We start from the raw sequence: 14,203 nt of genomic DNA on the forward strand, positions 1-14,203 counted from the left end.
CTGAGTGCAGGTCGGACAGGGTCTGTGGGGTTGCTGGGAAAGGAAGCATAGGCGTTGGTCAAGGCAGGAGGCTGTGTGCTTCTGCGACTGAAGCAAGTTACAAGCATTCATTTTACTTTATCCTTCTTGCCGATGAGGCTCAAACCGTCATGGGTCTCAGAAAGGAAGCCTCTAACTATAGGAGGCAGGTGTCCTGGATCTGTGGAAGGAGATGCCAGGGGCCTAATGAGCTCAGCGGCTCTGCTGATCTCATCTAAATGAGGTGTCAGATGGAGAAACAAGGGCTCAGGGAGAGCAGGGCGTGGAGGGATGGGGGAAGTCATTGGTGAAGTAACTGAATATAGGAACGGGGTGGGGAGAAGGGAAGGACTGCAGTCAGGCTTCTTAGCCTGGGCAGAGGACTGCTCAGTGTCTATTCCCAGTGTCCTTGGTGGCTGGAGGCTGAGCTCATAGGCCACAGCAGAGATGTGCATGGCAGAGAGTGCATGGGAGGATTTATGGGCTCCTTGCACTATTGTTAGGAGCTCACAAACCCCAGGACAGTGGGAGAGAGGTGCCATCCTCTCTGGATTTTGGACTTTGTAAGGGAAGTTCCTCTATTTGGATCTCAACCTTATCAGCTGCAAGCTGAGGAAGGGGAGGGGCACTTTTGGATGCCCCATCCTCTTGATTCATGATGGATTTCATATGCATGCACTAGTGTGCACATATATGCCTTTGTATACATGTGTGCACTCACAGAATGGACATACAGTGTGTATGCAAAAGTGTACTCTTAGGTGTGTGCATATATGTATGCATATGCACATGCATATGACATGTGTGGCTACACAGTTATCGAACATAGGCACACAAGAGCATGTATGTAGGTGCTATGTGAACATGCATGTCTTTGTATTTGAGGAAGGCAGGAGAGTCGGGTTATGTGGTAGGAAGCAGTGTCCTGGCTAGCAGCCCCGGGTGTGAGCTGGTGAAACAGAGCAACCATCCCATCTGGGGTCAGGAAGAAAGGCACTTCTGAGCTTGCCAGTGGACGGTTTGGACCCCAGTAGACACTGAGCTCAATGAAGTCTGTCTGTCTCTCCTCTGGTGCCATTCCTCAGTGTCTGTTACTCACGAGGGTGACTGAGATCCTGAACTCCGTGTCTGCCTAACTGCCCTTGCTGCAGTTGTGAATACAGCTGGGAAGCAGGACTTGATTCCCAGCCTCATGGTTCCCTGAAGCAGCTGCAGCTCTGCAACTTCAGAATGAGGACAGGGGCCTCTCCAGCATTAACCTATAGGCCTGAGGGGCAGGCAGAATCCTGCCTATGGTGTGTGTGTGTGTGTGTGTGTGTGTGTGTGTGTGTGTGTGTGTGTGTAGCGGGGTGGGGGGGATACCCAGGCCTCAATGCTTGTTCCTAAACATTTTTTTTCTCTGTAGGGTGACGATGGAGAAGTTGGGCCCAGGGGTCTGCCTGGGGAACCTGTAAGTCACTGATGGGTGGGACTTTGGGCCTCAGCTCCACAGTCACTAGTTGGTGGCTGTGGAGTGGGTTAGGGAGTTTGGTCTGGGGAAAGAGGCAAGTGACATTTACCCAGGAAAGAAAAGAGAGAGGACACTAGGGGCTAAACAACTCTGGGGAATGTGTACTGACCCAGCGGAATTATGCGACATGGAGGACATCCAGAGGGTCCATGGTGGACACCTAAGTGTCGGAGTAGACAGGAAGACCCAATATAGTGGGTGTTCTGCAAGAATCGTAGCAGTAAGATGGTAGACATCAAGGGCATCGTGGTAGGTGTCCAAGGGGCCATGGCAGACATCCAATCAGCAGCCATGGTGGGTGCTGGGACAGTCAAAGGGACTGAATAGGCCCAAGCTTGACGAAGGCCTGGCATGGCACCTGACAGGGTGGTACCCAGCCCACTGCAGGAAAAGCTGCCTTCTACCAGCCAACTTGTATTTAGGCTTAAAGCAGATTTCCACAAGGGCAAAAGGACATTAATTACCCTCCATTTACTGATGTTCAAAAACCTTTGTTACCCTCCTCGGGCAGCCGTTTGTATCTGGTGAAGCTAATTGATGAGCTACGCCTTAAATGCCGCGCAGGGCAGAGCGCGGTCGGCATGCTCAGGTTCTTTGGGATGGAATTATACCCTGGATCTCTGATTAGCCACTTAGGAGGATCCGTCAGCCTTGTTCTCCTTAACACCCATCTAAATGATGCCTTCTGCGTTATAAGTGTCTCAGAAACATTTATAAGACTAAGTATTAAAATAATGGGAGCATTTAAGACACAGGGAACGTAAGGAAAGATTGGGCTCTTTTGTTCTGTTTTGTGTGTTGTTTATTTTTCTTCATTTAAAAGGTTCTATCAAAATCAAGGTCAATTGAGATCCATAATTGGATCTTGAGTAAAGCCTATAATTTCCAAGAGCCCCACCCACCCCAGACTTCAGTGTAGGATACAGGCACTGGGCATACCCCAGAGGAGGAGAAGATAGACTGTGGCTCCAAGTCCCTAAAGTGCTTTGAAGGCCTGCTGTCTGCTCAGCCTGTTCCCTGCTCCCTTGAACTCTGTCATCCCAGAAATGACAACATTGCATGTCACTGGGGAGATAGACTGAAGAAAGACACAGGACCCAGCAGTATAATGTAACTTCATGAGTTTTTAGTGGCGAGATTTTGTGCTCACTTTCCTGAGTATCAGAGGCAGGCAGGAAAGATCCCTTCCCTGAGGACATCTCTGATGCCCAGCCAAGTCCCTCCATACCAGGAGTGCCCTGCTTCTGATTCCCAGTGTCCAGATAGAGAGGAGGATGGGGTGAGTGAAAGTGGGGGGGGTCATCACAGCATCTCTCTCGGGATTCTGGATTCACCAGCTGAGCTCTCGTCAGGCACAGGGTACTGGACAAGGGCTGTACAGAACAGACAATTAGGCCACGCCTCCAACTGGATTCCATCCTTTCTTCTTGCAGGGACCACGTGGTCTGCTTGGGCCAAAAGGCCCCCCTGGTCCTCCTGGACCTCCCGTAAGTTCTGTCACCTCTTGGCGTATGTGTACACAGTATAGCCCCCAAAACCAGCTGGACATGCTGATCTTAGTGTACACCAGCTGTAGATGTGAGGGGTGGTGGGTCATTTGTGTTCATACATGAGGAACCAGAAAATGCACAGGACTCAGGCAGCTGGCTTTGCTGCCTCTTTAGACTTTTCTACCCCCATCCTGACACACAGCACCTGCTGTTTTGTGGCTGCTATTGTTCTTGTTTTTCTGCCATAAGCAATACTTCAGATGCCACATTGTCCTGATTAAGAGGCCTTCTGGCATCTTTTGGGGGGTGGTTTTGGGAAGGAGGAAGAGACTTGTAGTTTTGCCTGGGGATCTGTTTGGTGGGTGAAATTGCCCTTGCCCTCTTCAGCCTCTCTGGAAGATTTTTTTCTAGAACGCAGGGTCTGCTCATGTGAGGTCCAAACATACAGAGTGAAGTTGGTTATTTTGGGTTGAAAACATCTTTTTTTCTTTACAACTCTCCTGCAGGGTGTAACGGGAATGGATGGCCAGCCTGGTCCCAAAGGAAATGTGGTGAGTCCCGGGGGTCACATCACCCGGCTTTAGATCATGGTCTGTGGGTACAGTCCATGCCTGGCAGTGTAGGTCTGCATCAGCTGGAAGTTGGGGTAGGATAGTGGGCACCTTAGCCTCTGGCCCATGGCTTGGTGCTGCCCTCTGGTGGCAAAGCCTCATGCCAGAACCCCAAGTTAATATTTGTTATCCAAAGTCAGTTGGAGATGGAGGTCAGTTCCACCAGATGAGTCTGTAGCCCAATCTCTATTTCGAGGACATACATTCCTACCAATAGTGTATTGCCTGGTCAGTTGCTGTCACACTTTCTGCCTTGATGGACACCAGGGTGCTAGGTGCAAGTCCACACGTTCTTTGGGCTACGGATCTGCCACTGAAAGCAGGCAGATCCTCCTTTCCAGAAAGATGCTCCCCCAAATCAACTTCTGGGGTTACTGGCGGACAGTTCAGAGCAAGAGGGAAAGATAAGACTGTGGAAATGGAATTTCTCCAAAATGGGGTGTGGTTTCTAGACCTTTTCTCAGGGCCTTTGCCTCTGTTTTTGTAGGGTCCCCAGGGAGAGCCTGGGCCCCCAGGACAACAGGGTAATCCTGGTGCTCAGGTAAGTGTCTCAGGAAAGGTGACTTGGGGCATCATGGGTGGGACACAGGTTCCTGTCAAGTGTCTGGGAACTACAGACTTGGTACCTGGATGGGGGTGGTCAGTGGAAAAATGGTGGAGAGTAAGGAGGGACCTCTGGTCAAGCCTCTCATTCCTCTGCTGGTTTTTCCTCCTAGGGTCTTCCAGGTCCTCAGGGTGCCATAGGTCCTCCGGGAGAAAAGGTAGGTGGGACAGATGGATGTGTGAAGAGGGGCTGCCTTCTTCACGGGCCACATCACCAGCAGGCATGTGCACCTCGATCTCCAGAAGGCCCTGAAGTTCAGGCCTCTGGGAATGAAGCCTATCAGCCTCAGGGCGGATGCTGAATCTCTTTGATTTGTTGATTTATAGATGCATACATCCATTTGCCTGCCATCTCTGTACAGAGCTGGTAGCTTTAACAATCCTCAAACTAGCACACACTGTTGGGTATGATTTAGGCACTGTTTATCAGGAGATTAGTTGAGTTTTGGTAAGTTTGGCACATAGACTTCTAGTACTTACCATGTCCTGGGACAGCATCACAGAGCCAGGCATGGGTTATTTCAGGAAATACAAAATGTCTTAAGTCTTGACCAGCAAAAAGCACTACAGAGATGGTTCTGAGGGCATCCGGATCCCCGGAGAGCTTATTGAAACACAGACAACCAGGCTGTAGTAGGCCTGGGCCTTCTTAAGAATGCCATGGGGTGGTGGCCTGCCCTGCCGTGGGAGGGATTCCATGGGTGCTATTAGGAAGTCTGAGGAAGGTGCTGTCCAGGAGCAGCCTCAGAAGCCTCCCGGACAGCAACATCTTGGGATGAAAGGGAGAGAGAAGATGGGGTGGAGGTGCTCCTAGCAGAACTGACAGCTCTGGTGGAGGAGTCACCTCACTGGGTGCAGAGAGAACTGGATGCTGGTGTCAGGACCACAGCAGGCATCCTGAGTGACAATGTCTGAATATTTGCTTTGGGGTCTATAGAGAAGAATTGGGCATCCCAGGAAAGGAGTAAACATCAGAGGTGTCCCTCACAGACTGTCTTGTCTGCACTAGGGTCCTTTGGGGAAGCCAGGTCTTCCAGGAATGCCAGGTGCTGATGGACCCCCGGTGAGTAGTGTCCTCCGCTCCACCCTGTCCCTCTCTCTCCAGTAAGCTCCTCTCCTCTCCACTGTTACCTAGAGCCACTGTGGGTGAAAATGTGCTCTGGTCTCTGTTCTGAGTAATGACTGGATTCTGGACAAGCTTTCATACTGTGTTCCTGTCATGGAGGGGTGTGACTGCACAGAGGAAGCGTTACTTACTTGTTAGGGTGTGCAAATTAGTCCTCCGAACTCAGCATCACGTTTGAAACCGTGAGGAGTACTGGGCTGGGCTCCAAGCCATCACACCTGTCTCCAGTGTGGGAAGTGAGGGGCAGGGTGTGCCAGAGGTATTTTTAGTGTTCACACATTGAGTTTAGGGGTGGAGGAAGCTGCTGGGGGTGGGCAATGTGTCTGCAGTGAGCACAGCTGGGTGCCAGATTAAAAGTGCCTGGAAATAGCAATCGAGCAACAGGTTCAACCTGAGGGGTGGGGCGGTAGGCTGTGCCTGAAGATGCCCTCTGGATTGAAAGGTCTTTTATAATTTTAAATTTAATTTAAGTATTTTTAAAGTAAATTATTAAAACTTGCCCCTCCAATATCTCCCCTTCCCCTCCCACACTTCATGTGCTCTTTTGTGTTTAGTGAAACTGGTATCTCAGAAGGCAAGACGAGATACATTAATTATTTATGGCACTTTCGTTCATTGGTTTAATGACACCATTAAAACGTAAAGGCGCGGGGGGGGGGGGTGTGAGAAAATGCCTCAGGAGCATTGGAAGGGATTGCAGCATGAATGTGTGGACCAGAGTTCAGACCCATAGACCCCATGTAAGAGCTGGGTAGTCATGGTGTACAGGTACAGTTCCAGCTTTGGACAGCAGAGACGGGGACTCACCACTGGCTAGCAAGCTTGTTACATTGGCAATCTGGGTCTGTGGCTGAGCTGGAGCAATGACTAAGATGACTCCTGACATCAGCCTCAGGCCTCCACGTGCTCATACACACATACATATGTTTACATGTAAGCATACATTATACACACACGTACACAATACACTCACATGCAAACCTGTAAAGAAAAAAAATCTAAATGGGGATGTTGAGTGTGCTAATTTTCTGGGGGATGGTTTACTATCAACTCTCAACTCCTCTCTACATTAAGGGGTCACGTGGGCCAGTGAGTCCCAGACCCCAGATTGTCTTTGTTTGGCCTGATGTGGAAATTCTGGAGAGTTTGGGAACTGAGTGATTGACATTTCTCAGTGTGTCATTTCTGTCCTTTTAACTGTCATTTATTTTGTGTTGCACACACACACACACACACAGTGTAAATGACACACTTTCTAATAGACATTGAGGTCAGGGAAGTGGCAGGTAGATGACTCCATCCATCCCTATTGGCCAGCACTGGTCACAGGACCATGGTTTCCTAGTGTCCATTTCCTGTAGGCGATGCCCACAGACGGAGGTCTACTGCAGTGTGTTACACATCTCTTGCAGGGAGGAGCGAGCAGCTACACCCTTTCCATAACCAGTTATGTCTGCGGACTCCATAGGCCAAGCTGGTTCTGGCTGGAATTCCTCTCACCATACTGAACACCCCCTCCCCCTTAGCATTAGGTCCATGAGCATGGTCTCCTTTTACATCTTGTGCTTGTGGCACCCAGAACCCTCTGGCCTGGAGACTCTCTTCTCTGTTCCCGGCTCTATTAGTTACTTCTCCTATTAATGTGACAAAGTACTGACCAAAAACAATTTAGGTTGGAGGGGCTCAGGGTTTGATCGTTTCTGTCCATCACAACAGGGAAGTCCGGGGCAGCTGCAGATGGAGCAGCTGGTAACATTGTATCAGCAAGAAGCAGCGAGCTGAGGATGCTGGTGCTCTGGTCTTTGTGTTCAGTCCAGAACCCAAGCCTATGGGATGGGAGTCTTAGTCTCAGTCTAATCTAGAAGCTCCCTGGAAGGCATGACCTGAGGGTTTGCCTCTTAGTTGATTTCTACATTCTGTCAGGTCAATACTGAAGCTTTAAGATGTGCTATGGGAAAAGCCTGGTTTCTGCCTGTGAAGTGCCCAGAGATAGCAGGTGGACCAGAAAGACATGGTGGGGGAGTGGGGGCTAAACAGATCCAGCTGTCCCTGTGTGGAAGGGAGGGAAGATAGATGGCTTTTCTTAGAAAAGCACTTACTGTCGATAAACCTGGAAGAGGCCAGCTTGTGCTGAGGCTGTTCCCCCCAGCGTTCCTTCCGTTTTGTTTGTGAAGAAAGTGATTGGCAGGCCAGGGAGATGGCTCAGTTAGGAAAGTGTTTGGTCCAGCATGCATCTAGGCTGCATGGCAGTGCAGGCCTGGAATTCTGGGGCTGGGAAAGAGAAGACAGATCCCTGGGCCTTTACAACCCTTCTGTAGAGTTTTAGGTTCAGTGAGATCCCATCTTAAAGGTTATAATAGGGAGCCATCGAGAGAGACACCTGGCACCAGTCTCTGGCCCCTACATGCACTCACACATATGTATACACATGCTGTAAACATGCTCACACATGGCGGGACTGAGGGACGGGTGAGTTAAGTCAGAGCTAGTACCCTGAAATGTGATCAATTCCACAGAGAATGCAGCAAAATAATGGGTAAATGGAGCCCATAAAAATAAAATGTGAATGTTTATCCAAGGCTTGGAGAAAGTGCTTATGATAGTAAATGCGGATCATATTACACCTGCCCACTTTGTATGCATGCACACAGAACAAAATAAATTGGAAGCCTGTGTCCCCAACCAGCCTCGTGGCTCTGCATGGCGGGCTGTGGGGGCTGTGGAGGAGTTTAATTTCCTTTTTCGCTCTCCTAATTGTCTACACTGAACATATATTACGTTTTTAATCAGAAAAATATCAAAGACAAATAATTTAAACTTTATTATTTTTCCATTATGAAAGTAACATTCACTGTAAAATATTGGGGAAGGAGGAAGGGAGGGAGGGAGGGACAGAGAGGGAGAGAGAGAGAGAGCAGCCTAGCCTTGCTCAGCAATGAGCCCCATGCTTCCCCCAGTTGCTTCCTTCTAGAACACAGCTGAGACCCACCAAAGGCATCTGGGCAGCCATAGCAATGGCACACCCCAGCTCCTCTCCTTCACCCTGCTTGGTGCTGCTGAGAACCTGGAGAATCTCTCCTTGGTCTCTGGGGCTCTCTGTGGTGTAAGCATATGCAATTTCCAGCACGCCCTGAAAGAGGTACACATGGTGAGGACATCTTCTCTAGTGACACTCACTACACTTGTCACAGAGATCCCGGCTTATGACGTCCTGTGGTGTCCACCCACCCCGATTCCTGAGCAGATCCCTGCGGTGGGTGGGCACTGAGAAGACCACAGGTCTGCCTATGGCGGGGCACCCTCTCCGTGGTGTCAGCCTTGCACCCAAGAACCTCTGTACCTTAGGCGTGTGTGTGGGGCACATGGACCGACCACAAGCATGATTGTGGTTTCTGAAAGGTGGGGCTCCTCCCGCTTGTCCTTGGGGGCCAGAACAGCAGCCACCATCCACCAGCGGGTGCCTGAGTTTCCCTCCAAGGTCACTGGACTCCACGTGGAAACTGTGTTCCCAGCTCACGTGTTAGGCTCTTTATAAAATCAATTATCGTACCAAGCAAAGCAATGGGGCACATGCCCAGCTGTTCCCCTCTAGAGACGGGACCCCAGATCTGTAACCCACCCAAGCTAGAGCATGTGTCTGTCTTTCCATTGTTAGCCAGAAGATGTATGGGTCTAGAGAGGGAGGGCAAGGGACTTGCTCAAGCATGCACAATAGTTTCAGTTCATCGAAGGTAGAATTGAGCCCCTCCCCATTGCCTGGAAAAGGTGGTGGCTGTGTCCACAAGCGAGCACAGCCTTTTTGCTTTCCCCTCTCCCCGTGGCTCTAACCCAAGGTCAGTCTGGTGCACAGTGCCTGTGTTACATTGTGGAAGATGGGATTAGTTCAGGTGCAGGTAGGTGGGACATGGTCAGAGGACACATATGCTTCTACAGGGCCACCTCTCACCCTTGATCAGTTCCTCAGGACCCAGGGACCCTCTGAGATGTGATTGAGGCAATTTGAAGTGCTGAAGCACTCAGTCAGGTGACAAGATGGCCTTCTTACTGCCCTACCTTCCTGCCCTCCATTTCTGTGGGCAAACAGTCGTTGCTAGGCTGTGTCTGGCAGACATTGTGGCCCTTGCTGGTCCTGGATGTCAGGACCCAGAAGTTTGGTCTAAGTTCATTATCCTAGTGTGGCCTTGATCCTAGCCTCCCCTGTGGTCTGTGACGTCTTCCCTGGAGGGTAGCTGGCCTCAGGATACCCTGCTACACACTCTCATCATCCGACATTAATGTCCCTTCCATGACCAGCCAACTGCAGGGTCACACTGCTTCTTCCCATTTTTCAGATGAAGCATTGGGGGCGGGGGGTGGTCCAGGGGCTGGAAGTAGCTTGGTTGCCTGTCCAGAAGTTCTTGATTTTCATCCTTCCCCTCGGCAGAGCTGGAAGATCAGGACATCAATACTGTAATGGTTTGAGGCTTCTGTCTGAGCAGGTGGCTAACTAATGGAGACCTTCTCTCTTGTGACAGGGACACCCTGGCAAAGAAGGTCCTCCAGGAGAGAAAGGAGGCCAGGTAGGCACCCACAGCACCTTTCCTTGGCAACTGGTCTCTGTATAGGTCTCCTAAGCAGGGTGGTGAGTGGGGCATGGGGTGGGGGAGGAGCAGTGCCTGGACTGTAAGCTTCAGTTAGTCATGGGAAAGGCTGTTGACTGTTGAAAGATGTCATTTCCCTAGACAGGATAGCCTTCTTCCCCTCGGCTGAAAATTGCTTACTTCAAGGTCCCTAGGATGGGGACATGTTACTTTTATGATCCTGTCTTTTCTCGACCCAGTACTGTGTTTCCTTATATTACATGGCAATCTCTCTCTCTCTCTCCCTCTCTCCCTCCCTCTGTCTGTCTCTGTCTCTGTCTCTGTCTCTGTCTCTGTCTCTCTCTCTCTCTCTCTCTCTCTCTCTCTCTCATCCCCTCCTGGCCTCCTGAAGCTGGACACAGCATCAGACTGTCCTCAGACATGTTTGCCCTTTGAAAGGTACCACCACTGCCTCCATGATCAACATCAGTACCAGTGAGGACCACAGGCAGGGCCTCCTGCATCTCCCACAAGGCTACTTCTTAGGGCCCTACAGAGGTTGCCCATGTACTCACACTTGAAAGTAGCTAATGTTCTTTCACTTTGATTTTAGGGTCCTCCCGGACCCCAGGGTCCCATTGGCTACCCAGGTCCAAGAGGAGTCAAGGTAAGAGGGACTCTGCAGCTCTGGGTCTTCGTGGAAGCCAGGGTGGGGTGGATGTGCAGACCTGTCTGTATCCTGGAAGCTCCTCTGTTGTTAAGCCCTGTTCCAGGCACTCTAGAGTAGCCTACATCTGCAGTTCAGCATGCAAATGCTAGGACCCCAGACAGCATGTCTGAACAGATGAGGATCTTGCCGACCAGCTAGGAGAGAGAAATGACCTCCTAGTCAGCCTGTGAAGAAGCAGGGGCATTATACTGGCCACCCTCTTGTGTTTACCATTTGTCCATACCAGGCTGACCTCTGGAGCATCTTACAAAATGTGGTCTCATGACACAGGGGCATAGCCAGCCCAGGGAAGCCCAGAAACAGTCCTTCGAGCCACTGGCATGTTGAAAGAGGGAAAAGACTAGTATGTCCTCTCCAATTCCCAGGAGGCAGGGTTAGTGAGAGATGTCCATTTGTTTACAATCGTGTTTCTGCTGGTAGAAATTCCTGGAACCTTGTTAAGTGGGACGCAGAATGCCAGAGCAATATTGAGAGCAAGGTCCCCTTTGTCCCTTCAGCACTAACTGAGTTTGCTCTGAGCTGCATGATTTAATCTTGAGTTCTGAGGTTCCTGGGGCGAAGGTACATTCCTGTGTAGAAGATGAATGTTGACAGGGTATCTTCCTTCACCAGAACAGCAACTTTGTAGCATCCCAAAGCTCTAGGCTCTCCCCCAACCCCGCCCCAGCCCCTGGCCAAAAAAGTAACCACCCCTTCCTTCAAACTGACATGAAGGGAAACACAGGTGTGCCCCTGTGAATGTTTGGAGGATTTATATTAACATGACCCAGACTGCTGCTCCTATGCACTTGGTGGTACTTTCTCTCTGTCCAGCATTGCTTCAGGCCCAAAGTGTCCACCTGCCCTGGCCTATGGAGGGTGGAGAACTCACAACCTCAGTGTTTGGAGACTGTCCAGAATCCCTCCAAGCATGGTACTCCTGTCTAGACTTGAACCCAAACGGCCCTGTTTCTGTGCCTCAGAATCCTGGACATCCTAGTTTCAAGAGCGACCTCTCAGGGATGGCAGCCTTAGGCAGCTCAGGTTCCTCCTGAAGGATGCTTTTCCCAGCACGGTGCCTACTGAAGGTTCTGAGGGTGATAACTGAGCAGCAGTGCTGATTATAGGAGCTCTTACAAATTCCTGTCGCCTACCCTGAGTCTTCGGCAGCTCCTATACATGGCTAATTGCACAAGGCTTTCTCTGCAAGCTGGAAGGTGTTTACTTTAAAATGTTTATGGAGAATGCTCTTCTTATCTAGATCTGATTAAGATTCACTCACAACTCGAGCAATCCGCTTAGCCGTGGAAGCAGAGAGGAAAGCAAGCTTTAAGACAGTTTTCACAAGAGAAAGAGATAGTCTCACCCCTTGTGTTCTTGAGAACAGATGTGGTGTTGGCCAGCTCATGAGTGCCATGCCCATGGGCACAGCAGAGCTAAATGTGGGAGCTGTCATCATTAGGGTAGAGAGATCTGATAATTTCCTACCCAAGCTTCTTCCCAAGATAGGGTTCCGTCATGGCCCATCTGCTTGCTATGAGAAAAATTCCACGATCTAGACTTTTGCAATAGAGGCTGGAATTTCAAGGTCAAAGTGCAGGTCGATCATCATTTGGTTAGGCCACTTTCTGCTTCACAACCCAGCTCTTCTCACTGCAGCCTCATAAGGTGGAAAGAGCAGACAGCTCTCTCCCCGGCTCCCCCACCTCCCACCAAGAGATGGACTCGGGGCTTGCCCATATCCCATGAGCACTCTCCCACCAAGCTAAATATACCTGTCCTGTTTTGCTTGGAGTTTTGAAGAAGAATCTCACTGAGTTGCTGAGGTGGCTGGCCTTGAACTCATGATCCTTCTGCTCCAGCGTCATGAGCAGTTGGATTTGCAGGTCTGTGTCAGCCGGACTGAGCCTGAAAGTTCACCTCTGCTGGGTTCTTCTGTTTCTGTTTCTCTGCAACATGGAGATGCTTGGAAGAGTGAGATGGGGGAGGGGCTCCAGGACCAGCTGAACAGACCACCCACTGTCTTCTTTTTTTGGGGACTCCTCCATATCCAGAAGGCATCTCAGGAAAAGAACAATGTTCAGAGGCCATTCGTTCCAGACAGGACACATTGCACCTTCCTGGGTCTGTTGGACCACGGATGTTCTTAAACTCCTGCTGCTTAGGTGCATGTGGCAAGACTTGCTCACAGACTCTGTGGACATGTCATAGCTCCATGTCTGCTCTAGGCCCCTCTCCAGTGTTCCCACATTGATTCAGGTCTGAGCCAGCACAGTGCAGACTCCCTAGAGTCACCCCTTCCCTAGGGCCCATTCCATCTACAGCTGCTTTCCAGGGCCAGGGGCTGCTGTCCTAATGGACTGGGCACCTCTGCTGCCAACCCACATCCATCTATTCAGTGTTGGGATGAGTGAACAAGAGCTGCTCTGACCCAGCTGCTAACCAGATTCTCCCTGTTCAGTAGCTGTCCTCTTGCCCTCCATTTGGCATTCTAAGCTGTGCATCATGGGATACCGAGTAGAAATGTTGTTAACAATGGGCTTGTCTCTTGATGCTCCAAGCTCTCCTGCCTTCCAGCGGTTGAGTTCTCAGGGTACCTGTGTACCTGGTTCGTAGCTCCTACCTTCCTATGTCAATGCCCAGATCACAGCTCTGGCTCCTGGGTCTGTTTGTCTCCATTCTAAAAAGCTTCATGCTAAAGTTCCTCCCCAACCTCAGTACTACTAAGCCTATATGCATCTCTGGTCAGCAGAGGGCAGCTGGTGGCACCTGGGTCTAGAAGGTGGCTCAGGCCCAGGCTGCAACCTCAATCATGAAGAAACTGAGCCATGTGACTCCTCTGGGGCCCTATGCAGAGGTGGCTTGAGGCAGCTCCTGTAGTCAACAGTGAATCAGTGTAGGTAAATGTCACCCTTCTCAGGAGCCCAAGGTCAAGAGGCATAGATCACAAAGCTGAGGCTCCAACTGTTATTAGGTTTTAAATTTTCACCTCTATCAGCAGGGCTGGGACCATTGAGAGTGGAAGAAAGGGGGCCTGGTGTGTGTCCTTAGAGCTGTGTTTAACAGGGATTCAATGTGGTCCACGCTGGGCTGAGGCCAGCCACACTCATTGTTGTGATATTAGTTGGTGCAATACCATGTCACCTTTCAGTGATAATGCAGAATTAACGCAAATAGATGGCGCACAGCTATTGTCTACTGGATGTCTAGGATGCACTGGTCACTGCTCTGAGGACTTTCAAATCATCCTTTTTTCAACAGTAAAAATAACGGCTGGAGTCCTTGTCAATCTGCTTCCAGATAAGGAAACTGAGGCACATAGAAGTCTGGGACATCCTCAGAGGTCTCAGAAAGGGTCAGGATCTTAACTCGCCTGCCTGCACTGAGTTCTTCCTAGCTGCAAAATTGAGGGACTCTTTCTAGAACAGGCAGACATGTTAATGTGGGAAACTATTGGCAGGGCTTTGGGCCTTTAGAAAGGCAATATCAGACCTTTGAGTAACAGGGCAGGGAAAAATGTGGATGTTCGGACAGAGAGAGGAGTCAGAGGCTAGTGCAGGGCTCACAAGAATCCCTA

At 50.3% G+C, this 14,203-nt stretch overlaps 1 protein-coding gene across 2 annotated transcripts in view; it reads left to right on the forward strand.

The window, feature by feature from the left end:
• Positions 1–14,203, forward strand: part of COL5A1 (collagen type V alpha 1 chain) — a 148,762-nt gene that overhangs the window by 81,256 nt on the left and 53,303 nt on the right. For both annotated transcript variants that reach the window (XM_080927437.1, XM_080927438.1), the window contains exons 20-27: positions 1,424–1,468; positions 2,962–3,015; positions 3,525–3,569; positions 4,117–4,170; positions 4,346–4,390; positions 5,242–5,295; positions 9,873–9,917; positions 10,531–10,584. In XM_080927437.1, coding sequence (XP_080783563.1) covers positions 1,424–1,468; positions 2,962–3,015; positions 3,525–3,569; positions 4,117–4,170; positions 4,346–4,390; positions 5,242–5,295; positions 9,873–9,917; positions 10,531–10,584 — 396 coding nt within the window. The remainder of the gene's footprint in view (positions 1–1,423; positions 1,469–2,961; positions 3,016–3,524; positions 3,570–4,116; positions 4,171–4,345; positions 4,391–5,241; positions 5,296–9,872; positions 9,918–10,530; positions 10,585–14,203) is intronic.

This window comes from Micromys minutus (assembly GCF_963924665.1).
Source record: "Micromys minutus genome assembly, chromosome: 13".
In the NCBI taxonomy this organism is placed as follows: domain Eukaryota; kingdom Metazoa; phylum Chordata; class Mammalia; order Rodentia; family Muridae; genus Micromys; species Micromys minutus.